At 58.8% G+C, this 25,659-nt stretch overlaps 2 protein-coding genes across 5 annotated transcripts in view; one reads left to right on the forward strand and one right to left on the reverse strand.

Annotated features, from left to right (window-relative positions):
• The window catches only part of CASKIN2 (CASK interacting protein 2), a 31,344-nt gene extending 23,105 nt beyond the window's left edge, over positions 1 to 8,239 (reverse strand). For 3 of the 4 annotated variants that reach the window (XM_032199768.1, XM_032199770.1, XM_032199766.1), the window contains exons 1-2: positions 8,224 to 8,239; positions 5,329 to 6,047 (exon numbers count right to left, since the gene is read on the reverse strand). In XM_032199768.1, coding sequence (XP_032055659.1) covers positions 5,329 to 5,422 — 94 coding nt within the window. In that variant the 5' untranslated portion in view covers positions 5,423 to 6,047; positions 8,224 to 8,239. The remainder of the gene's footprint in view (positions 1 to 5,328; positions 6,048 to 8,223) is intronic. The other variant, XM_032199767.1, reaches the window with a different exon arrangement.
• Positions 8,240 to 20,726: 12,487 nt separating this feature from the next.
• LOC116496709 (melanin-concentrating hormone receptor 1-like) lies at positions 20,727 to 25,013 on the forward strand. The gene is made up of 2 exons (XM_032199951.1): positions 20,727 to 20,784; positions 23,965 to 25,013. The coding sequence occupies exons 1-2, from the start codon at positions 20,727 to 20,729 to the stop codon at positions 25,011 to 25,013; spliced, it is 1,107 nt and encodes a 368-aa protein (XP_032055842.1).
• Positions 25,014 to 25,659: the final 646 nt, after the last annotated feature.

Below are 25,659 nucleotides of genomic sequence, written 5' to 3' on the forward strand. Positions count from 1 at the left end.
CGGCAGAGGTGCTCGCAGAGCACACCGTCAGCTCCAGCAGGAGACCCTGGCCCTGGGGGGGACACCACAGCACCCCCAGCTCAGTTACCGCTACTCGGGAAGCCTTCCTGACACCTTCTGGCAGCTCCCTGCTGCCTGCCGTCAGCCCCGTGCCCCCCCAGCACGTCCCAGGCACACGGAAGGAGGTCGGGACACGAGTGCCAGCGGTGCCCTTGCTGCCTCTCCTCCTCCCCCGCCTGGGAGCAGCCCTGGGGAGCGCTGTCCCCGTTACAGCCTCCGGCAGCAGGGCAGGCGCTGTCCCACGCTGCTCTGGGATTCCCTGCCCGCCTGCCTCGGAGCTGTCGGCACCCAAATCGTGCCACGTTTCTGGGCCAGGCAGCTGAGAGGGATCACGCAGCTCCCACAGGGGGAGGGCAGAGCCCTGTGGTCAGGGCTGAGTCACCGGGAGATGCCCGAGTGACGGAAATCCCTCTCCCGCCCCAAACCTCAGCCTCCCGCGTGCTGTGTTGGGGATTGCTGCCGGCCCAAACGCAGCCAGCACGGCCCCGTGCACGGCTCCGCTCCCCAGGAGAGACGGGCACGTCCCTGGGACACACAGGAGCTGCTGGCCAACCCCTGGGGAAGGCAGCAACACCCCAGAGCAGCTCCCCTGCACATCCCTTACGCAACTCCCCGCTGTTATCCCCCTTTTTATCTCCCCACTATTTCACCCAGAGAGGGAAAAAAGCAGCCGCAGGTGGCACAGGCTGCAGCACGGAGCTGAAGTCTGCCCTGCCAAAGGGCTTTTAAAAGGATGGGGGCAGAAACACAGACCCGGGATGGGGTGATGGGGTACAGAGGCCATCAAAGCTGTGCCCCACAGGCTGGGTGACCCCTTCCCACCAGCCACTCCGTCTGCCTTCGTGGCGCTGTTTGCTCGGGGCTTATCTCCCCGCTCGGCGACGCTCGCTCCGGGTGCAGCGGTGGCAGCCAGGCCCCGGCAGGGCCGCCTGTGGCCCCCGTCCAAAGACAACAAGCGGCAGAGGCCGGCTTTAAAACTTTGAAAAGCCATCGTGGCCTCACTCCTCTCGCTGCCGCTGCCTGTGTGGGACTTGTCCTTCCCCCCAAAAAAAAAGAAGAAAAGGGGGCAAACCCCTCCCCGAGCTGGGACAGGCGGGATTCATGACAGCGTGTGCTGGGGGGAACAAGGAAAAAAACAAAACAAAACAAAACAAAACAAAGCACCAAGCAAACTGCAGGCTGGCACACGACTGCTGCAAGAGACCCCCCCGGAGAGGCCAGGAGCCGTGGGAGGAGGAAAGGATTTGAGGCTCCCCCCTCGGTACCATGCAGCTGCAGCCTCGCCGCCATCCCCGCGGCAGGAAGGCGGCCGCGCCGCGCTGGCAGGAGCCTTTGAAGCCTCCTTTTCCCCCTCCCACCTACCGCGGGCTGGTTGAAAGCACGTTTCGGCAGGCTGCGGGGTGGGGGGCTCCCCGGCACAGGGCCACCACTGGCCGGGCTCTGCCGGTGGCTCTTGGAGCTTCGCCTGCTGTGGCAAAGTTTCTCGGCCCCGCTCGTGGCAGCCCCGGGCATGCCCGTGGCCTTTCCAAGCCCGCACGCAGCGGTGCAGCCCGGCCAGCCCAACAGACCTCCAGCAGGCATGGGGAGGAAGAAAGGACCTCGCCGGGGATGTTTGGGATGTCCTGGTTGAAATCCAGGCTTCGAGGGACACGGTGAGGGCAGCGTGCTGGCTCGGTGGCACGGCCGGAGCCCGAAAGCTGCAGCACCCAGGGCAGGAGCAGAGCAGGCACGGTGCCCGGCAGTCCCTGTGCCACCAGCAGCAGGGTGGCAAAAGCCTGAACTGAGAACGAGCCCGCTGCAGGTCCTGGCTCTTCCCCACGCCACCCAAACCTCCCCGCAGGTGGGAAGGGTGGGACGGGCCCCCTTGAAGGACACCACGATGCGGGATGGGCTGCTGACACAACGGCGCATCCAGTGCCATCACGAAGGAACTCCTGGATCGAGGAGAGCAGCGACCTTTTCCCCTGCACACCCATGGGTCCTGCTGCCACCGAGACAAGGAAAAAATCCTGCAGGGCTCGGAGGGAGGGCAGGTGATTCTGCCGAGAACGGGGACACAGAGCGCCGGTGGCAGAGGGTAACAAATAGGAGGAGAGAGATTAAAGCTCACGCTTCGGGGCTTAGGCTGATAGAGCTACCGGGGCTTAGGAGGAAAGTTAAGGGGGAGGCAGGGAGCGAATTAGCCCACATCTGCCCGCTGCAGTGTCCCAGGCACCGTCCCTCCCCTGCCCAGCTGGACGGGTGGCAGCAGCCGAGAGCTGGCACAAGCCCTTGCTGTGCCCTGCACCGCCGGGACGCGGCAGTGAGCGGAGCCAGGCAGCAGGGCAGAGCCAAGGCTCCCCCCTCCAGAAGCTTTCCTGGTGTTTAACATCTCGTTAGGCCCCGGCCCAGGTGGATCTGAACCCCAGGCACCCACGTTCTCGAGGTCTGGGAGCCCCCAAAGCCCGGGGTGGCTGCTGACAGGGGGCGAAGGCTCAGCAGGGCTGCGCTCCCCGTCCTTGAGCTCGGCGCGCGTTTGCTCAGCTGTCGCCCTTTCTTTGCACTTCACGCGCATTTAAACAAAAAGCTCCACCACTCCCTGAAGGAAGGCAAACAGCGAGCCCAGCTCCTGCTCCCTTCCCCAGCACCTCCAGTCCCGGGCTATCGGCGGGGCGGTAAGGATCACACCTCGGATAAAACCCCCCGGCGTCCACCCCACTGCCTGCCCCTTCACCCTGCCGCCGCCACCAGCTGGGACAGGGACACGCAAAGCTCCCCACGCACCGTGGCAGCCGTCCGGCCCCAGGAGCCGTCACCCCGTGGCAGGGATTCCTGCGGCCCCGGCTCGAGCCCCCGTGCCCCACGCGGCCAGGCCGGGGCATTGTTAGCGAGCGGGGCCAGGCAGGGCCGGGATTGATCGCCAGGGAGAAAGGCCAAAGCCGTGACGGGTCGTTTAACAATTTCAATTAAACTCCAGACGCGGAGGGGAGGGGAGAGGGGAGGAAATTAAAAAGAGGAGCCGTTTCTTTGCTGCTCAGGGGAACCTCAACAAAGAGCGGCCGGGGCAGCGGGAGCAGCCCGCTCTCCTCTCCGGCTGTAGGAGCGGCCACGGCGGTGTCCCCATGTCCCCTTCCCGCAGGCTGCTCCTGCTCCTCCCAACCCAAATTTTGTGTCCCCCTGCATAATGCCAGGTGCTGTGACCCACTTGTGGGGCCGAGGGCTTGCTCAGGGTGCACGTTCAACGCCGCGGCCCTGAAATCCCCGCTGCCGGGACTGGCGCTCGCTTCTTGCTTACGTGCGGTGACTTTTTTAGGCACAGGAAGTCCCGCAGGGCTAATCACAGTGACGGAGCTCCCAATCCACCGAGACAGCAGAAGGACTCTTAGAGGGATTTAAAAAAAAAAATAAAAAAAATACATCGGCATCTCGGCCTGTCATATGGAAAAGGAGCTTTAATGAGCAGCAAACGCTCTGCTCGCACGGCGCGGGAGGGAGGAGGGAGAGGGAGCGGTGGGGCCGCGAGGTGGCCTTGCCAGGGTCTGGGCTTTTGGCTCCCCCTCCTTATAAAGGAGTAAAATGAAAATAAGCAGAGCGAGGGACCTGCAGACGCCGCTGCAGCGGGGGAGTTCAAGGCAGGCGTTCACGTGGGTGCCCCGTGGCTGGAGGGGGGGGAAGGATGCCAGAGAAAACACAGACAGGGGCTGAGAGCGAGAGCTATCGGAGGAAACAAGTGTGAACTGCCCCCGGCACGCAGGGGAGGAGAGCTGGGGGTGCCCCAAGCTGCCTGCATCGTGCTGCCTGCCCTGGGACACCAGCTCGGGGCTGATGTTCTTTATTTAGTGCCTCGGGGCATCCCTCAAGCCTCCTGCATGAGGAAATCCACCTGTGTTTGTCCCTGCCCCACACGGCCTGTGACCCCCAGGGACCCTGAGCAGCACGTGGAGGTGAAGGCACCCGGTCCTGTCACCCAGATATGGGGCACCCAGCACCCTCGGTGCCCCAAGCAGGCTCGGGGCTGGCTCCGGGGGCAGGAGGAGGCAGCCCAGTGCTGGGATTTGCCAACTTTTGGCCCCAGTCAAATCCCTCCAGGAGCCGACGCAGGGGATTTTATCCCCACCTCACGTTTATAATCCCCAGCCTAACTCAGGGCTCCCAGCACTGGCCTCTCTGCCCTGAACCACCCCGATTAAGGCTGCAAGCTTCTTCTCCTACCTGATTTTCCCCTCTCCCTCTCCAAAATATTTCTCCTCCCCCCCAGTTTCCTGCAGCCCCCCCGAGACCCTCCCACAATGCGTGACCCCGACAAGGGCCACGACCAGGAGGGCCCTTCATGGAGTTTCCCCAAGCACCTTGCAGCAGGGAGCTGGGCCCAGATGCGTTTTTCCTGTCCCAACTTCCCAGCTGAAGCCACCCCGCAGGCTGTGAGCACAGGGAAGGGGTTTCTCTGGCCTCTTCTCGCCCAGCACAGCTCCTGCAGCCCACACAGGAGCTGTGCAGCCTTGCCCTGGTCACGCACCGCCGACAAGCGCCCTTTTATTTACTTTTTCCAGCTTCCTTCTCTCTGCAGGGCACAAGAAGTGACCGGAGCCCCTACCCGGGAGCTCAGCTCTCTGCAAGGTCTGCAGCACCAAGCATAATCTGCTCCTCCGCCTTTTTAAACCCCCATTTTCTCTGGAAGTTTTTGGGAGGGACCCCAAAGTCCCTCCAGGACCCCCACAGCCCCAGCAGGAGCAGGCCCCCGGCTCACCAAACGCTCAGCATGGGTTGAGCCCAGCATTTGCTCTGAGCCCGCTCGCGGCTGACCTTTCCGAGCACACATGAAAGAAAACAGCACTGCTGAAGGGTTAAACATTACCAGACTGAAATTCAAGGCTTGACAATTGGTTCCAGTCGACCGGCTCGGATGATAATTTTTCACAAGATAAATACGGCCAGGAGCGGGCGGCGATGGCTCAAGACCCTTTGTACCGCACCCCCCGAGCAGCTTCGCCGCCCGCCCCGCTGTGATTTCCCCTCGCCCTTCCCCGCTCGGTGCCCACACTTTGGGGTCCCTGGCGCTGAGCCCGAAGGGAACCTGAGCCCTGCCGGGAGGTTTACAGCTCAGTCCTCCACCAGCCCGGGCTGCCTTTGTGCTCCCGCCTCTAAGTGTGGAGGAACTCAGCCACCAGGTTCAAAGTCAGCGCTCACACCCCAGCGCAGATGCTGAACCAGCCCCATGCACAGCCCGGGCCACGCGGTGATGCCCGGCGGGAGCGAGGGGAAGCAGCAGCTCCGCACCCAGGTACTCACTGCTCTTGGACGCTTTGATCTTGGCCACCAGCTTCTGCACGCCGGGTACGTCCCCGTTCTTCACGGCCTGGATCAGCTCCTGCTCTCGCCCCATGGCGGACAGGTGGGAGCGGCAGCGGCGCACAAGGAAGAAGCCCTCGGATCCCGGAGGTTTATAAAGCCATGAGAGTAAGCCTGTAAATCCTCAAAACATGCTCGGAGAGACGGTGAAATCCAGCAAGAAAGATGCTTTAAAATCCCACGGGACATAAAAAAATGAAGGAAGAAGTGTCTCTGTTAGCGGCTGAGGTCCCTTTCTGCGTTGGGAGGAGCAGGACCCAGACGGGGTTCGGTCGGAGAACATGCAATCAGCTAAGATGAGAAAGTTCAGTGCTGAGGGACCAGCTCCCGGCAGCAACGGGATGACGCCACGAGACCCAGCGAGGTGGCTTGGGGCAGGGCACCCAGTGGGGTCGACATCGGGATGCTGCGAGCCTCTGAGCTGAAGCTGCGCTGGGCTCCGCTTTGCTCCCCTCGCCAGGCTCTGCCACACCGATGAGTCCCTAATTCTTCCCAAAGGGATTACAGGCTCGTTGCCATCTGGAAGTCATAGATCCTCCCTCTCTGGTGCTCATTAGCCCCCTCGCTTCGGCATTCCTCTTGGCGACAGCGCTGCAGCCACGCTGGGGAGCCCCGCGCGCAGCCGAGCCCCGGTGCGGGCTGGCACGGCAGCCTGGGACCTGCGGAGGGGAAGAGCACAGTCAGCCCCCAGAGGCCATTTACCTCCCGGCTCCGTCGCGACAGCTTTTGTATCTGCGCCGAAGAACGAATACTTTGACTATATTTAGTCCTGGCGGGACTGGGCTCATCCTCCTGTTAGAAGGAGAGGGAAGAACCTGCGGAGGAAGCCTCCTGGGGGGGGGCGCATGGATGGATGAGTGCTGCTGCTCTGCTCATCTCCCTGCCCTCCTGCCCAGGGGACTGGCCACGCCGTGCCCTCCCCGAGGACAGCAAACGGGGCTCTGCCACGTCTCTCCCTCCCCTCTGCCGGTGGCAGCACCCACGCGATGGAGCAGGGGAGGTTGAGCCAAAGTCCTCCCTGCACAGCCACTGGGACCGGCTGAACCTGCCTGGCACCCTTCCCCTCCGGCACAGGGACAAACCCCGGCCCTCCGAGCTACCCGGGGAGCTCAGTGCCCCGGGACCCAAGACACATTTCACCGGGTAAACTACTGCTCTTAGGCCCAAAGCAAAAAGCTGGGTGCAAGCAGGCAGCACAGCCACGCTCAGGGGAACGAGGTCAAGCCCTGATTGTGGCTGGCGGGGACACCCCACAGGACCCCGGGCTCCTGCTGCAGCCCTTCACCCCTCCCAGCCCCATGCTCTCCCCCTGCATCAGGGCAGCAAGAAAATCGCTCCTGGTTCAGGGCCGTGCATCCAGGCTGCCCTGAAGCCCGGGGAGGAGCAGGAGGGCAGGGAGCTCACCCCGTGCCAGCTGCGGGGCTGCCAGCAGCCCGCCCCACGACTCCCGCCACGCCAACCCGGGCTGGATGGGAACTGGCTCCAGTTTCCCCCAGCCAGCACCCAGGCGGGCCGGGCCGTGCTGTGCCAGCCGTCTCCCTTCCCAAAGCGCTCGCCCTCGGCCATTTACATAACACTGGGTGCTCCTTCCTCCCAGCGATCCAGGTCACTGCTTCGAGGACAGAAACCACCGAAGGAGAGAGAAAGCAACAACAGCGGGAGGAGAGGTCCTGCCTGCTTCAGGGGCAAGAGCAGCAGGGCCGTCCCAGCACCTCCCGGGACCCCACACCAAGCACGGCGCCGCTCAGCCCACCCACGGCCAGCCTGGGAGCCGTGCAGCCCCCCGGCACGGGGCTCCCCCTCTCCAGCCCTCCCCTGGGTGCAGTGCCATGCAGGGCGGCCACAGGGGCAAGGCTCTGGGGCTGGTTTGGCTCCTGGGACAAGGAGGTGCCCAAATTCCCAGGCCAGGCTGGGGGGCTCTCCCCCTCTCACTCACTCCCTGGGGCCGTGGGCTGGTTCGGCTGACGAACCCTCAGCACCTGGTGCTGATAGCAGTGCCCGGTTCGGGCAGCTATCACCCCCCCAGCTCAGCCCCATCCCAACCAAGTTTCAGCCGCTCAGCTCAGAGCGAGCCCTCGCCACAAACAAATCTCCTCCCGAAGCTTCCTGCACTGCACCGGCTTCGAGCCTACTTTGTTTCCCTTACCGCAGCGCACCGAATCCAACTTCACGCCGCTCTGCGAGCACAAAAAAAGGGAGTACGAGGGCGTTGGTGCTGTTTATCCGTTTATTACACACACACACAAAAAAAAAAAAACCTCCACGTGGCCTCACCTAGCAAACAGCCTCCCGCTGCTCCCTGCCTCCCCAGGAGCGTGCGAGGCTCAACAAATGCAATGAGAGGCGCGGGGAGCTCCGAGTGCCGATCTCCGCTCCTGCGAGAGGAGCAGCAGCGCAGAGTTGCGGGAGGCACAGAGCTGGAGAAGCTGCAGCGACCATCCCATCCATCCCATCCCATCCCATCCCATCCCATCCCATCCCACCCTATCCCACCCCATCCCAGCCCTGCCTCCAGCGCAGGAATCCACCTGGAGAAGCGAAGTTTCTGCACCAGCCGCAGGAAAAAGGAAAGAGGGGAGGGAAACAAACCCGAAACCATCGCGCAGACGGGGCAGGAAAGATGCTAGAAAGTGGCTGCCGCCTCCCCCCCAAAGAAAGAGGGGCTCGGGGGGGCGGCCGGGGGGCAGCTCGCTCTGCCGGGGGGGGCTCCGGCTCCTCCCGGGGGGGCTCCAGCCCCAGCTCGGCGAGGCCCCGGCCCCGGGGAGGCTCCGTGGGACTCGTGCCCCGCTCCGGGGGGCGCAGCTCGGGGTCCCGGGGGGGGGCAGCGCCACTCACCTGGGCTGCTCGCAGCGTGCCGAGCCGAGCCGTGCCGGGACCGGAGCGCAAAGCAGCGGGACAGCCCGAGCCCAGCGGGGTCGTGCAGCGCCGAGCCGAGCCGTGCCGAGCCGTGCAGTCCCGAGCCGTGCAATTCCGAGCCGTGCCTCCCCGTCCCGGCAGGAAATCCCTCCCTTGCCCGGCCTGATTGGAAAGGGCCGGGGGCTGGGCGGGCCGGGCAGGGCCGGGGCTGCTGTCACTCACCGCCAGGCGCCGGCGGAGCGGGGCCGAGCCGTGCCGAGCCGTGCCGAGCCTCCAGCGGGGCCGGGCCGGCGGCAGAGGGGTCCCCAAGGGGTCCCCAAGGGGTCCCCGAGAGGTCCCCGAGAGGTCCCCGGGGGGCGCGGTGCCGCTGCGGGCCGAGCCCCGCGTTCAGCCCCCCCCGTCCCATTCCTTCGCCCCCTCTGCAATCCGCCCCGCTCTGCCCCCCCCGGTGCCCCCAGCAGGGCTGTGCTAAGGCGGGGGATTGCCCAGCAAGCCGGCCGGCTTTTGCTGCACGATAGCGGCGGCTTAGCGGCAGCCGAGCCGATTAAAACCACGCAGAGGCTCGGGTCTGCTGTGCCAAGCGCCCGGCCCGCTGCTCCCGGGGGAGCTGCAAAGACCCAGCCCCGCTGCCACCCAAACCCCAAATGGCACCCGGGGTGGCGGCGAGGGGCTGGTGGCCTCCTGCACAGCCCGAAGCAGGAGGTGGTGATGCACACCTCATCCAGGGCAACATCTCACAGCTGCTGTGTCGAAGCACGAAGCTGGAAGCATCCCAGGAAGCGCCGGGGCTCGGTATCCCTTCCGCGAGTTGTGCCAGAGCTTGTAAAGCTCAGTGACATTTCTAAGATTCCCCTGAATTTCTCCAGCACTTTTTGTCCTTTGAATGATCTTAATTACGCCGTGCAGCTCCCCGAGCACAGACTAAAGCTGCTTTCCAAAGAGCCCGGCACGAGGCGCACGTCGCAGTTGGGCGCAGGGCGGGTGCGTTTCGCCCGCGTCCCCACCCGCTGCGTGGCCAAAGCGGGGGCACTGAAGCTTGAATTTCTGCCCTTGGAATCGAGGGTGCATGGGGAAGCTCCCCCTGGTTTGCTGGACATCCACAATTTCCAGCTCAGCCTCTGAGTGTTAAACAACGTTTGGGTGCTCCGGACACCACGCCTAAGCCTGAGGCTTTCACATTACAGTCGTGCCAGCAGGCAAGCAGCAGAGGAGGATTAACCTCAGTGCCCCTGATCTCCTATCGTGCACCTCACAGCTTTGCCGTTACCTCCTGGGTAAATTGTTGCCCCTTTGGTGATCCTCAGCACAAAGACCCACGCACAGCACCTGCCCTCTCCACCTCACTGAGGTGTCAGAGGCCTGGAACGTTTTTTGTTTTTTGTTTTTTGTTTTTTTCCACGTGTCCGCAGACCAGGGGCTGAGGGAATTCACTGAAATCCCACTGCAGAAAAGTCCTCTCTAACATTTGGTTACTTCCTTGCCCACGGGGGAGTTGTTTGTGTTTTGAGAGGAGTTTTCGGGGCAGAGGCACCCTCAGGAGGCTGGCTGAGAGCTCAACCCTGGCCTGAGCCCCTGCGCCCCAGCAGCGAGGTGCCCAAAGCAGCACCGAGCCATGGCCCTGCCTGGTCCTGTGTGGACCCTGCTCCTCCCGCAGCTCTTCGGGTCGCTGTTGCCATCTAGAGCCCATGCTACAACGATCAGCTGCTCGCAGGGTGCCGGGAAGGAGCTGGTTTGCTTTGGTTTGTTTTTAATTCGCGGCAGCGTGTAAAAGCAGCGTGGTTGGGGTAGGGGCAGAGCAGAAGCAGCAGATTCGTTGCTCCTCCGACTGAGGCAGCTTAGGCTGAGAACACAGCTCAGTGCTCTGCCAGCTCTCCCCAGCCCAGGGCTTGGGCAGCTGACTGGTGGCCGGAGCTCAGCGCCGTCCTTGCGGCCCCAGCGGGCATTCAACCTCCCTCCCTTCTGCGATTTGCCTTAATTGTTCCCCTCCCTCCATCACCAAACCAGAACGGCACACGCAGTTGCTGCCGGGAGGGAAGGGGCCCCGCTGGCACGAGTGACGCCCGCGGCAGCTCCGCCGACGGCTTCAGGTGAGGCCAGGCCAGACCCAGCTCCACAGCCCAGGGCCGGAGGGCGCGGGGCTCCCGCTCCCAAATCTCGCCTGCGAGAGCCGAACTTGGAAAGCGGCGGCGGCAGCGGTGACCCCACCCAGCCAGGAGCCGGCAGGAGGGCCACGGAGACCCGCAGCAGACATCTGAAACATTTTAAGTATGCTGTGAACCAGCTGGACGGAGCCGCACTTCTCCCCCTCCCGGCTCAGCTGCAGCTCAGGCTCCTCCTTTCGTGGCTGCAACCCGAAAGCTCCGGCTCGCACCTGGGTGTGGGGAGGCTCCGAGTCCCGTGGGGGCCGAGGGGGATCCCCAGGGCGCTGCTTTCCCCAGACGGGAGCACAGACACTGCCGGGACACTTGCTGGTGTGCAGCTTGCACACCCATGAGGCCAGCACCACCTCCAGGGGGGCTGTGGCACCCCCCTGGTGCCACATCACCTGTCCCATGGGAATGAAGGTGCGGGTTGAGGGTGAAGCAGGGCAAGGAAGGGCTGCTCCTGCAGGCAGCCAGGCAGGAGGCAGGTTATGGAAAGTCACCCCCAGAGCTGCAGCTCCAGGTGTTCATTCCTGCAGCAAAAAGTGTTCAGGGCCCTGCTGCTGGGCTTTGGGCCTGTCCGTGAGCAGCACAGAAAATCTCGGCTTCATTCCTGGTGCTCAGCACCCGCATCCCAACCCCAGGGACCTTTTTCCTACACAGGTACCTGTCCCCTCTCCCCTATCCAGACACAGCTCTTCCCACTCTGCACCTCACTCATCGCAGTGTTAAGGGCAAAGCTAGAGCAGGGCAGGGGGCAGGACACACGAGGTGTCTATGCACACATTCACTCCGTCACCTTTTTAAAACCTGCCTGGCAATAGCTGCTGCTTCAAGTCCGAGAGCAAAACTCAGGGGTTTGATTGTGAGGGAGACACAGGCTGCAGGGAGGAGGAGGAGGAGGAGGAGGAGGAAGCTGCACTCCCAAGGACCAGGCTCCAGCAGGCAGGCACGGGGGTCGGGTTGGCCCCAGTCGCCTCCTGCTCCTGGGCCAGGCGCAGCGTGGCCGCTGTGGGGAGCCGTGGGCTGGGACACATCCTCCACGTGGACACAGCTCCATAAATGTCAAAAACAGTACAAAGAAGCAGCGATTGCCCTTTGCAGGGCTGGCAGTACCCGGTGGTGATAGGCAGCAGCATAAACCATAGCTAGAGGCAGCTCTCCAGTAGGTAATGTCTTTTATGGCAAAGAAACAGCCCGCAGTGTGTGACCAGAGGTAACCAGCCCTCGTGTCTCCACCCCGCTCGAAACCACGCTCAGCCCTCCCTCTGTATCGCTCTGGTGGACTCCAGCTCTCTGCTCCCTCAGAAACCAACTCGGCAGCCCTGTCCCCAGCACCCAGCTCAGCGCGCCCTCTGCACAATCCCTTCCCCGGGCCCACCTGGGAACTTGGGCCTGGGGCTCCCGGCAGGAGCAGCCTTCCCACGTGCCAGTGCTTGGCTCCTGCTGGATTCACCTGAACGCAAACCCTGACCCAACACGCACCCCATGCGAGGCCCCCAGGAAGCCGTGCTCCCAACAGGAGCCTTTGGGTAGCCCTCGACCTCCTTCGGCAGCCTTTTCACAGCCCCATTCCCATCAGGACTCTGCACACCCGTGCTGCTGCTCGAGCCCCTCTCTGCTTCCCATCCACCCCATTTCCTCCTCCACTACCTGCCTGTGCCGCCAGCTACTTCTTTCTGCTCCTGTGCCTTCTCTTCTCTGTCTCCCCCCCTCAGTCACTCTCTCAGGAAATTAAAGATAATCCCCCCTTTTCTTGCTGCCGGATTCCCTGTTTAACATTCGCTGCGTGTGCTGCACTGATTCAAAACGGGATTAGACTTTCTGGTGCTTTGATGTCAGCTGGGTTTTGCACTTAAAGCAGGGGGGAAAGAAAGTGTGCGTTAACAAACCCGGGCACTGCCAGAGCCCGGGGCCCTTCCAGGACCAACCCCGCCGCGTGCAGTCCCGGCGCTGGGCGTTACGGTGTGCATACGGCAGGTTTCTGCCCCGATGGTTATCACACATCCCCGGGGAGGCTGAACGGCTCCCATCAGGAGCGAGGGGGAATTAAACATCTGAAGACACAGCTCGTTGACTGTCCGGCCTGCCAGGCCACCGGCATAACGGCGATACAGATCGGCGCATACCCTGAGCTGCGGTGGGATGAGCGGGTGCGCTGGGATGGGTAAGGTGTGAATTGGCTTCCCGTTCCTGTAGCGTGACATTTGGGCCATGGCACAGGCCAAGAATTGGGCATTTCCCTCTGCCTCGCCAGGCCTAAACACCTCCCTTTGGAGGATGCACACTCGGGGTTATTTTTACCAGCCAGCACCTCCTGCTAATCCCAGAACCGAGCACTAGTCTGAAGTGGGTGAGGAGCTTGTTGTGGGCCTGGCATTTTTCTCACATCATCTACAACAGGGTGCTCTGCCTCTGAGACACCGCTCCTCAAGCCCAATGACATCCAAATGGGCCACAGCATGGCTCAGAGCTGGGTTACAATCTCTGTCCCACACTGATTGTACAGCAGAATAAAAGGTTTTTGTACGAGATGCTGCAGAGCCGTGACCAGGGCTGGCATCTGTGGGCGTCCCCTGCTCCTTCTCATGCAGGACAGCCCTTTCCTGGAGTCTCCAAGGGCTCACAGGTGGTTTCTGCTGCGTGTCCCAGACCTGGTGCTCCAGCTCCGTTCCCACTGCAGCCCGGGGACTGCAGACCTGGAGGTGTTTGGTTGTACCCAGAACCACCGAGGAGCCTCCACAAGTTGTTTGGGAGCGCAGCTCTGCAAATAAACACGGCTCAGCAACAGCTGGGACCCGCTTCCCAGCCCTGTCCCCAGGAAGAGAGCACAGCAAGCACTTGTGGAGCTAAACTGAGGGTACACCTAAGCTCTCCCCAGGCCCCAGCAGCTGTAATCCCTCCGTCACCCTCACCATGCCTCTGTGCTGCGGCTCCAGCTGGAGGGTGCCCAAAGCCAGCGCCTCGGGCGTCCTCCAGGATTGCCCAGGGACTCGGGAGCGCCTCTGCCAACAGCACAGCGTCTAATCCATTTTGCCCGGTGCACGCTCACAGACTTGATTAATGTCTGAAATGAGCTCCATCCATCATCGGGGAGTAAAGGAGATTAACTCCGCAGCACGCCTGCCTCACGTTGATCCCATTCTCCAGGCCTCTTGATTAATGGCGAGGCCGCCTTATCTGTCAGGCCAGGAAACGCGAATATCCGGGCTGAGGGGGATGAAGGGAAGCACGGGCACTCAGGCTGCAGCACGCTGCCACCAGAGCCGTGCCGGCGAGCCCCCAATCCCCTTGCCAGCAGCCCTGCGAGCTGTGCTCCCGGCCTCTCCACAGCCTCTGCTCTTTCCTGCCCTGCCCTGAGGGCAGGGAGGGCCACAGGGAGAGCAGCCCCAGGCGGCTGATGCATCCCTGCAGGAATGCGGTGCAGAAAGCCAGCCTTGGGATCCATTTCCCTCATGGGTCAGGGGGGCAGGCGTTGCTCTGCATCCACGGGGGGTCAGATTTCAGGTGAGACTGTTTGGAGGCTTGATGCAACCTGGGCAAACCTTCCCTGGAGGCTGCAGGTGAGGCTGGAGCTGACCGGCGCTGCAGAGGCCGCAGCCTCGTCCCCGAGAGGAGCGCTGTGAAGTGGATGCAGCAGATCAGCCAGGCCATCTGGATGGGCTCCAGCTCCTGCCCCTGGCTCGCTGCTGACGCTTCATTAACAGCTCCCTCCTTTCAGCTCCCGTCTCCTTGGCTTCTGCTGCGATCAGCTGGGCTGGAGTTTTGTTGTCCTGGTTTTTTTCCAAGTGGAAATTATTTCTCGTTTCTTTTAGCAATCAGGACACAGAGAAAGACGGGAGAGGAAGGAATTTCTAGGAGATGAAAGGGCTGGATTAAGGACACTGCTTTCGCTTTGTTATCCCTCTAGTGCAGCTAAGAAATTCCTTTCAGGAGGAGGCTTTAATTAACTACGTGTTTCTGACAGGCAAGGAACCTGCATCGGGAGATAGCTCTGGTTTCTTGGGTCTGCTAACAACTCCGGCTGCAGTGTCAGCAGCACAGATTCGCAGACACAGGCTCTCAGACAAAACTTCTCACCAAACATTTCAAATTGCTTTACAAAGGCACTGTCACCCCACTCTGGGAAAGACGGCACAGCAGAAAAAAAAAAAAAAAAAGACAGAAGCAAGGCACGTGCTGCCGGCAGGCACCGTGTGCACTGAACCACAGAGCCATGGTGGCTCAAGATGTGGGGCCGGGCCTTGGTGTAGAGAAATAACCCAGGGCAGGAGGCAGCAGAAATATCTCCAGTGCCTTCCAGACCAAGCGCCCTTCTCACACACCAGGAGAATCAGGGGAAGAGGAAAGAAAGAGGCCTGGTGGCAAACCGGGACATTTAGAAAGCATTACGCTGCTGTATCTGCATCCTGGACTGCCGCAAAACCCTTCAGGAACTGAGTCAATCAAAAATAACATTTGGGGCTGATTTTTATCCAGATGAACTCTCTCCAAGTATTTTAAGGCCACCAGCAAAACGGCCTGCTTCGGGCTTGTTTAACCCTTCTGCTGAAACCTGCACCAAGCCCGAAAGAAGCACCAGAGAACAGCAACCACCCCGGCTGTGTCCTGGGAGCCCGAGGTGCAGCAGCGGCCGTGGTGCTGAGCCCCAGCGGGGCACTGAGCGCCCCGCACCCCGACCCGCTTCTTCCTTCCTGCAGCCTCCTGCGGGGAGCCGGACACGACACAGCAACGACCCACACGGATTTCCAGAGGAAGTCTGCCTGCATCTCACACAATGGCAGTAATTCCTGCAAGGGAAACGTCTCCCCTGGTCCCTCCGAGAACCGCGTTTGCCTTTTTTAACGCCGTGTTAAACAGGTAGCTCGTACCGAACCCTTGCCTTGCTTCTCTCTCTCCTGCCTTTCCACCTAATGAACTCCCAGCTGATAAACACACGCTCACTGCTGCTGCTGAACGCATGCCTCTGCTCCTAGCCCTGGGGCTGTGAAATGCTAAGTGGTTTACCAATTACTGTTTTCATAAATGATCGTCATTTTGCTTTTTCATTATCATTTTAAAAGGTTCCCACCTCTTCCGATGCCCCGAGCCACCGCCTGCAGCGGGGCAGATGTCTCGGCTCCCAGTGGCAGCACCCAGCAGATCCGGCTGGTGGTGTGCCAGGGGTGAGAGGGGCAAGGACCATCTGGCTGCTGCAGGGAGCAGCCTGCGATGGAGCCCAGCCTGCCCCCATCAGGAGGCAGGTCCCCGTCAGGAGGCTTTCCCATCCGATGCTATCAATGCTAACAGCTCCCCTCTCAACACAAGACCTCGCTCTCACTCGTGCTTTGTTTTGGATTTTACAAGTTCTGGGCCTCTCCTCTCCTCCAGCTTGAGGATTTCCTGGGAGACGCTACCAAACGCTTTCCCGGACTCATGTAAATTCAGCGCACCGCGGCTCCCAACATCAGCTGTGACTGCCCTCCTGCCCCTGCTCGGGGTCAGGCAGCGGGATTGCACTGTCTGGTTATAAAACACCACCTCGTGTTTTGATAGCTCCGTCATAAATCCTTGTGCTTGGATTTGCAATTTCATGTGACAGCTCTTCCCAGGCAGCGAGGGGGGTTTATCTCGTCTCCCTGACTTGAACCTCTCAGGCTTTTCAGTTTTGCTTCATCTCAGATCTGTAACGTCAGAGCAGCAGTTCAACGCTATCATCGTCCTCGCTGAAAGGGTAAGCAGAGCCATCGCCGTGGGTTGGGCAGACATCTATTCCTGTTTATTCCTCCCACCCCCTCCAGCAAAACAGCCTCTTGCCCTCCTCCCGAGCCCGGTGCGCAGCTATCCACGAGCTACAGATCTGAGCTGAAACTTTTGTTCCCATTCAGATTCAGGAGGAATTCAAGTTCCAGCTGTCTCTGCCTTGTGCTAATGCCTGCTCTCATAAAAGGGAAGCCAGGCAACTAACACCGTACCCTGAGGCTGGATTTGTCTCCCTCGGGGCTCCTGCCTGTTTCTGGCTGACACAGAGCTGCCTGCAGCTCCTTATCTTGGCCAGCGGGATCTGCCTGTTTCGCTGAGCGTGCATCCACATCCCTGACCTCTGCACATTGGCCGCGGCCAGCCTGCGAGCCTCTCTGCTTCCCCGTCACGGGGTAAGCCCTGCTTGGCCCCTCCTTGTTATTTTTGGCTGTGCTTTTGTCTCTGGGATCCTCTCAGCTTTAGCAATGAAAACCAAACCACAGAAAGCTGCTGCCTTGGCCTTTGGCTCGCTGCGAGCAGCCAGAATGGGCAGATGCTGAAGGCTAAAACCTCAAATTAGCAGCGTGGTGCTGGAATTAGGCAGGACTGACCAGGCAGCCCAGATCTTTCATTTCAGCAGGAGGAAGCCTGCAGGGAGAGAGGTGGCGGTCATCTTGCTTCGGATAAATGTCCACTTTGTTCTAATTAACAAGAAATCCAACGTGGATAACAAGCACTTAGGTAATTGTTGAGCTAAGTGTTCCTGTAAAGGCATGCCTGGCTTTGGGGAGCAGCTGAGAAAGGGAATTTACTCTGCTGCCTACATTAGAAATTCACACATGTGCGAGAAAACAGCCTGAGAGTTGGGAAAAGGGGGGTTTGCTCGGAGCTCAGCCTCAGGCCGTGGCTCCAGGTTCATTAATACCAGCTTGGGGCAGCACCGAGCTCAGGGTAGCACTGCTCCGATTCAGGTCAGGCATCAGAATACGACAGCAAATTCTTTCCAGCCAGCCAGACGGACGGCACGAGCAGTGCACATCCAGACTGATGACAGCAAGACCTGAGTCACCACCAAGTTGCCTTGATGAAGCTGCTCCTAATTTATTTATTTTTTAAATCAAGTGATTGGATTCAGCACATATCTGTCTGTTCTGCTACAAACAGTCGTGCTGGGATAATCATTGCGGGGAGGTGTAGGAGATGCTGCCTGAGCCAGCGCTGCTGCAGAGAGAATTACTGTCAATTTTTGACCTCCAGCTCAGCAGGGGGGAAAATGTTTAACTTTGCCACGTGCGATTTTCTTTCCCTGTAGATGAGAAGTAATAGCAAAGACAGTTTCTAGGAAGAAGGGAGGTAAAAACAGATCAGTAGTTGGAAAATACCAATTTTGCCTGAAAAAGAGGAAGTGAGACTGATGTGCAGCTACTGCCCAGAGACACGAGCAGTCAGGCACTCAGCCAGGCTGGAGGGTCAACACATCACGTCTAACATCCCAAATGAAATCACGCCTGCCCCTCAGGCCATTGCAAGGGCTAAACTTCACTTATTACACCATTTGATCAATATAAACAAGGGCAAAGAGCTGAGCAGCAAGCAGAGCTCCATCCTCCCAGTCTGGCGTTGTGAATACGGAGACCAGGGAGCTACAGGGAAGGGTTCACAACTCAGCTCGCAGTTAAGGCTCCTCTCTCCAGGGTGCAAATCGGAGTAGTAGCTAGGTGCTAAATAAATATTAATTTCTCACCTAATGAGAAAGTATTCGGTGAAACAGCCAGGGAAAGGCTTCGGCAGTGCAGTAACAGAGGCTGGTGCTGTGCTCAACCCCCGGGGATGCTGCGGTTCTACTCGTACTGGGTAAGACAGGACCTCCAGCTGGGACAGACGCAGGAAATGGAGCTCATTACTGAAATGCAAGAGCCTTTCAGGGTTAAGCCACTGTTAAACAAGCCAGATTCATTCCCCAATCGCAGAATTTGCCTAGCAGCAGCCTTGGAAGATTACTATCTTTCTTCATAACAGTGATGTTGCAGACAGGATGGTTGAAGGATAGTTGTGATGCAGAGATTGCAGGAAGAAGTAATTGTTTGCTTTATAACCAAGGGCTGAACCCCATTTCCACGCCTAGGCTGTTGAGATGGCAGTTCCCTGATTTTACATTAATTACTACATCTTTCGTTTAATTTAAGACATGTTTTCAAGGGGTTAACGTCTCAATCTTCCTTGTAATTACACGGAATGGTTAGTACAACTCCTCGGCTACATCCCCGGGTCCCCTGAGTGCCCATCCCTGCTCGTTTCCAGCAGACGAGCACTCACAGAACTCGTCCTTTCCAGAGCCGCTGCCTCCGAATGCTCAGCCCGATAATGAGCTGATTGCCAGGCTGCACGTCGCTCACTGCTGCAGCTCCTGTTCCGCTCCTTCCACCTAACCCTTCAGCTCGGGGGGGCTGGGAGACCACCCCTTCTTAGGGATGAGAACTTCCCCAGGCTGCTGACATAAAAAGGGAGGCCCAAACCTCATCGAAACCTGGCGATGAAGGCTCGGTAATCAAACAGGCAGGTGCGGGTGATGTGGACGCAGGGCGCTGAGCGCGGTGCTGTCACCACAGCTGACACGCGTGCGGCAGGGATGGAGTGGCTGGGGTTTGCCGTGCCCCTACAGCTGACAAGGAGGAATTACAGCTCCCCTCACACGCCAGGCAGTTTCACAGATGAACAATACTCGAGGATGCAAATTAAAAATAACGCTGTGCTTTAGGAACTGCTAAGGTTAAACAGCAGGTTCTTGCTTTGAAAGCTGAAAGAAAGGCAGTTCCTCTCCCAAGAAAGGGAGTAGGAGCCTGTCTGTGCAGGGAAAACGTTTGGAATAGCAGCAGCCCACCCGTTTCCCATGCAATCTCTGCACTTCAGGACTGGATTAGGCATAATCACACAAAGGCACTCGCTGCAGATGACTACTCCCTGTTCCCAACAGCTCTCCTGCCTTAACTCCATCATCCCGGTGCACAAACGGCGGCTTGTTTGGCAGCAGTAACCCCAGACAGATGAGCACTAAGATTTACCCAAGATGTAAAAGGGAAAGGGTATTAAGAAAATATTCTGTGACTGAGAAACGCCGCCTTTCCCACGGGCTGTGTGGGTTCAGAACTGCCTTACACACCACGGCTATCTGCTGGGGAGAAACCTGCTGGGCAAATCACTGACACAGTAACCCCGGAGACTCACTAAAACCCCCTCATGTAATATAAACAATCAACTGGCCCCATCCTGTCTCCAGTTCTTCAGAGCCCAGGCAAAGCACGCTGCAGGTCTCTGTCTACCTGGCGGTCCACTAGAGGACAACCTAATAATGATGAACGGCTTCGGCTGACGTGGTGAAAGGCCCGCACTGTCTGTCAGATTTGCTGCTGTCAAACCTGACTCACAGCCCATGCTGGGCTTGTTGCTAGCACGTACACGGGGCCTCATTTTTAATGGTAGGTGTCACTTCTGGTCCTGATTGATACAGACTTGCAAAGCCCCCCCACAATAAAAAAAAAATAGTCCCTACAGCTGGTGTCAGCCTTTGGTGCTACAGATAGAGGGAAGGAAAGGAGATTTCCAGGCAGAGATCTAAGTTTTTATGAAGTAAACCTAATCCCTTACACTGCACTAAACCACAGAAAGCTGCCTGTTGCTGCCAGTTTTCTTGCAGACTTCTGACACGACACCACACTTCTTCAGTGCAGGAAACATTTGGAGGTACAGAACGATCCGATGGCAACAGGTGATATATCAAACCATAACGGAGGAGCGCAGCCCATGGACTGACAGCAGGCAGGAAGCATGACAAAATCATCAGCTCAGAGCCACGGGAAAGTGCAGGCTGCTGCTCTGACACTGCACCCAGAGCAGGGCACTCTCTCAAAACTCATGGGGAGGGTTCTTGCCTGGTATTTTGGAGGCCAAAAGGAGGAGAGCACAAACAAAACCTGAGCTAGAGATCAAGCTGAGTACTGGAGCTAGGAAACAAATGAGCTGTAAGAGCAGAAAACAGCAGAGGATTAATTACAAGTGAAGAACCTCAGGTGGGAATGAGAGGCAGAGGGGTGAGGAGGTCAAAACAACAGCTTTTGGAAGGCGACCTGGTGCCCCGACACCCCCCAGCCCCACTGGCGGGGCCTCGCCTATGACTCAGGGCCGAAAAGGGCCACGTGCGTCTGCGAGAGGAAAACCCACGGCGAAAGGCGAGGGAGCCGAGCTGCTTAAAAGGCAAAAGCCGGTCCTCCTCTCCTGACGCCAGCGAGAGGAGGCTGGCTGGCACGGGAGGCTGCGAGCCCCAGCCGGCCGTCGGGGGGGCTGCAGGAGAGCGATGCGAAGGGGCGTTCGGCGCAGCCGTCGGGAGGCAGCGGCCAGAGCTGGGCTGGGAGCCGGCGACCCTCGGCTGCCCCTCGGCGTCCTCTGGGCACCTCCCAGCCGCCGCCGGCTCGGCTGCTCCTCGCTGTCAGTACCTGCTTCGGGCTCGGCGGGGCGGGCGAGCGGAGAGCAGCGCTGCCGAGCCTCAGCTTCAGCCTCAGCCTCCCGCAGGACGGACCCCGGCGCCTCCGCCGAGCCCCCGAGGCCACCGCCGAGCCCGGTGCCATGGCCCCCGGTAACTCCTCGAGGAACTTCTCCGCGCCGGAGGCTCGGAACGGCTCAGGTGAGAAGGGGGGGAAAGGAGGGAGAGGTCCCGGGGATGGGGTCCCGGGGATGGGGTCCCGGGGATGGGGTCCCGCGGAGGCTGCCCGGCCTCGCACCTCTCGGAGGCCGGGAGCCTTCAGCACCGGCGGGGGGACAGCTCCGGGCCCCGGCCTCCGGCACCGCCTGGCCCCGCAGCCTCCGGGCCTCGGAGGCAGGGAGGGGAGGCTGAAGCCCCGCCGGCCTCCGGGGAGGGGAGGCAGGAGCCGAGAACCAGCAGGGAGGGGAGCAGAGAGCATCCCCCCGCAGCCTCCTGTTCTCTCCGCTCAGGTCGGTGGTGGAGGGGCGGGCAGGGCGGTCCTGAAGGGTACAAGGTGGTGGAAGACCCCCCCCAGAAGGTGGCTGCAGGGGGACTTTTGTGTCTTCTCCCTCCATGGGTCCTATAGAACCTAAAAGTAGGGTTGTGGTGTTTCCTCCTGAAAGGCACCGAGGACGCAGCTCGCTATGTGTCAGGGCATGGCTGAGGACAACAATCACTTTTGGATAAAAGATGAATGCTGGTCCTTGCTGAGTTCACACAGTGCAGTCCCCTCTGGGGCTTTTCAGGAGCAGCAGGGCAGCCACAAACCTCCAGGCAAGGAGAAATCAATGCCTCAGAGTAGCTGCTTCTGTGTACAAACAGACACTCGGATCCGCACAGAAGCCGCATTGAAAATTCAGATTCAATCGTTTCTAAAGCCTCTTTGTTCTTGAGATGAGAGAACTTTCTGAGTATTTGACAATCATCTACTTCTCACTCCATCCCATAATACACACGCAAACTCCAGCTTCATGCTAGCCTCCAGCTAATAACGCTTGAAACTCCTGCCTGTGCGAACACCGACATCAGGCAAGCTGCTACAGCACTACACACAGCTGCCTTCCACGCACAGCCCTCGGGCCTGCACAAACTTCGCTCTAAGGCCAGCTGAGCTCACTTGAAACCTTACAGGGTCACCGTGAGCACTGCTATTACACTGCAAAAAAGGGTCATTTTGTCCCAATTTTCAGCTAAAGCAGCAGCCTTCACACTTGAATCATATAATCCACTCCCACCACGTTCTCAGCAAAGTTTGGGGCTAAAAGAAGGGCGAGCAGAGCTCCCAGCAGCCACCCACAGAATAGCAGAACCGCATTTGGCATCCCCCAGCATTCAGGTGTGAGACCTGCCTGTCTGTTCAGGGGATGCACAAGCCGGATGCTGAAGAGTAAGCATCAGGTCTCAGTAGGATGCTGATAACACTTAGCTATCGATAGCCGCTTATCAGGGGGCATTCCCTTGCATTGAAGAGCAGCCAGGAGGAACAAGGACCATTAACTCCCCCACGTAGCCCAGACCAGGCTTGTTTCCCCTATGACTGGCTTTCACCTTTACCTTCAGGCCCCTGGCAGTCCTGCTCTGTGCCATGCTGGCTGATCTGCCCTCAGCACGAAAGCTTTCAGACCAAGTGGCACAGCAACAGCTCTGCTGGAGCCTGCCCTTGTGTACACCTATGCTGTGTCCTAGTGGCAGAAACATGGGGCAGCGGCAGCTCATGCCCCACTGCTAGGAGCTCTGAAACACCACGCAGGGGTGCTAGGACACACACACACACTTCTCCAGCCAAGGGCCAGACCAGTGGTGCAGCCTCCGTTATTTTGCCAACTCAATCAAGCTCATCTGGCACACCAAAGTAAATCCGCAGACATTTGTACTCAAGAATTGTAGGTGTCAGCAAATACCACCCCAAACAGACACCACTTTGGCAGTGAACGCATTAGGAGTATCTTGTCTCACTTCATCTCCTTTCCAGTATTTCCCTCAGTTACGCTGGAGGAGCTGACCTCACTCCTACAGGTGGAGGCTGCTGAGAAGCAATAGTAGAGGAACTGACAAGCGTTTCCAATCACTTTGAATCATCTGCGACTCAATGAAAGGCTCTGGGGCTGTCACGCATGTCTTTGTAACAGCCACACAAATTACTCACACAAAGCCTTCCCCTAAAAACAATAAAACAGGTCCCAGAGGAAGGAAGGGAGTAATGAGATGCAACGAGGCTTGCCTCAGCTGAGCAGGGTGATTTGGGACTCACACCGTGCACGTGGCACTTGCACAACGCAGAGCACCTCGAGCAGTGCCTCAGATACAACCCGATGGGCACAAGAGCAGAAATCTGTCGGTTGGCACTGTGGGCTCGTGGCTTCGGTGTGATTTTAAACCCTGGTAGGGATGAGGAGAACGTGACTTTGATTATGTCTGGGTCTCTCACCTCAACAAGCAATATTTAAGTATTGGTGCTGATAAGCCAAGTGCTATCAGGCAATAATTCTGCCTTGGAAATCCACCCACATCCACAACCCAGAGAGAGCAGCTTTAAGACGTGTTTTTGCTCCTTGTAGAGGTGGGGCATTCCCTGATTTAGGACCATGCTGAAACCTACTCCAAACCCTGCCTGCCCCCCCCACCTGGATTTCTTCTACACGGAACCTAGAGGAAGGGAGAGGGGCAGGGAAGGAAGCCAGGAAAGAGGCGTGCTCCAGCCTAATCCTGCTGGGCCACAGCCACAGTACGGTCCCAGATCTCCCCATTTAGATAAGCATTAGTTACGTGCCAGCACGGTCAATGAACTCATTGTTGATGACAACAATGAAGTTGTCTCGTACTGAACAACAGATAAACCACCCGACAGACAAACTGAAGTTTACTGACAGCAGCCTGATTGTCCGCTGTATCTGGCTTTCGGCACCCAGGTAGAGGCTTGCTTCTCCTGTGTGCAAAGCTGCCCCGTGCACCGCCTTCCAAACAGGGTGGACATCCAATATTCCCAGGAAAGTCACTATCAGTTCCCTGGGGAGTGCTGGCAGGAGCAGAGGCAGACCAGCCTGATGTCAGCCCCCAGCAAGGCCGGGGTTGTTTCAGGGCAGGACTGAAATACGTCAGGAGAGCTGAGGAAAGATGCCTACAGAGCCAGTAAGACTTGGGGTGGGGTGGGGGGTGCTGCATGCCCTGCACAGCAGGGAGGAGGTGTCACATCCTCAGCTAAGCTTCCTCAAGGACAGCAGAGGGTCTTTAACATCTCTCCAGGCTATGTCTTCGAGGGGGATCCAGATCCAAAACAGGGCAAGCAGACATATCTTGAGGTGGTCTCTGGGTTGCACTGATGATTTTGGTTTGTTTTGGCAGTAGCAGAGAAGCCAGCACCGTACACCAACGTGATCATGCCCAGTCTCTTCAGCATCATCTGCTTCCTGGGCATCGTGGGGAACCTCATCGTCATCTACACTATTGTCAAGAAGAAGAAGCTGAAGTGCAAGCAGACCGTGCCTGACATTTTCATCTTCAACCTCTCCATTGTGGATCTCCTCTTCCTCTTGGGCATGCCCTTCCTCATCCACCAGCTCCTAGGCAATGGCTCGTGGTACTTTGGAGCTCCCCTGTGCACCATCATCACTGCCCTGGACACCAACAGTCAGATCACCAGCACCAACATCCTCACGGTGATGACCCTGGACCGTTATCTGGCCACGGTCTACCCTCTAAAATCCACCTATGTCCGGACTCCCTGTGTTGCAGCTCTCGTTATCTGCTTGGTGTGGCTGCTCTCCTTCCTGACGATCATTCCCGTGTGGATGTACGCAGGCCTTATGCCTCTGGAGGACGGGACAGTCCGCTGCGCTCTCCTGCTTCCCAACCCAGAGACTGATATTTACTGGTTCACCCTCTACCAGTTCATGCTGGCGTTTGCCGTGCCGTTGATTGTAATCTGCGTGGTCTACTTCAAGATCCTGCAGCACATGGCCACCACCGTGGTCCCATTGCCCCAGAGGAGCCTCCGGGTACGTACCAAGAAAGTCACCCGCATGGCGGTTGCCATCTGCTCTGCCTTTTTCATTTGCTGGGCCCCCTTCTACATCCTCCAGCTGGTTCACCTCGGCATTGACACCCCGTCCATGGCCTTCTTTTACGCCTACAACTTTGCCATAAGCTTGGGCTACGCCAACAGCTGCCTCAACCCCTTCCTCTACATTACCCTCAGCGAGACCTTCAAGCGCCAGTTCTTAGTGGCCATCCGCCCCGCAAAAGAGCCATGTCGCAACAGCAGCTCCGTCAACAACAACAGCATGACAGATGCCAGCGTATGCCTAAAACTGGCGCCAGAATCCACTCAGCAGACCCAGTTTCTGGAGGACTTTTCCCCACGTTCACTGCCCGTGACCGTGGCTGTTCACTAGGGGACACTGAAGTCACCGCAGCAGAAAGCTTTCCGATCTGTGTGCTTCTGCTAGGCGGAGCAGCAGCTTCAGGCAGCTCTTGGTGAAGCGTGTAACTCCAGGCTTCCACCTCAGGAGTCCAGGTGCCTCCCTTCTCCATCGCAGGGCTCTGCTCCTCCGCTGCCCTGGGTTTCCCAGATGCTGCACAGCGCTGCTTCTTTCCACCCCTGCACAGCAGGGCTCTTCTGTCACACAAGACATCGGGCCCCCAGAGAGGATGAATGGAAAAGAGAGAAAGGACAGAAGGATTTCAAGGGGGAATGTCGCCCTGGAAGAGCAAAACCTCTACCAACAGCACTGCCCAAAGACTCCCCGCTTCTTGGCACGGCCGGTGTTCTAAGCACCATGACAATGTGGAGCCTCTGGATTCAAAACTCGAGCCTTCAAAATACAACTTTGTGTACTTGTTCTCTGTATTTGAGCTGGGGACTTCGATGCCTGTGCTCATATCCTGGAAGCAAATTGAAGTGAGAGCAATTTTGGGGCCAGGTGTCTCACCTAAGTCTGCCTGCTTGGCCTTTTGGTCCGGCACCATCTGCCTCCAGTGGTTGTATTGTTTGGCAACCAAGGTACTTTCAGAAACTGGCTAATTTTGATGCTAATCCTA

The sequence above is a fragment of the Aythya fuligula genome, chromosome 18, assembly GCF_009819795.1.
Source record: "Aythya fuligula isolate bAytFul2 chromosome 18, bAytFul2.pri, whole genome shotgun sequence".
NCBI lineage: Eukaryota > Metazoa > Chordata > Aves > Anseriformes > Anatidae > Aythya > Aythya fuligula.

Bases quoted from the DNA above. Each gene is read 5' to 3' on its own strand.
- LOC116496709 (XM_032199951.1), top strand. From the start codon at position 20,727: ATGGCCCCCGGTAACTCCTCGAGGAACTTCTCCGCGCCGGAGGCTCGG. The intron at 20,785-23,964 runs GTGAGAAGGGGG...TTGTTTTGGCAG, and splicing joins GGAGGCTCGGAACGGCTCAG to TAGCAGAGAAGCCAGCACCG.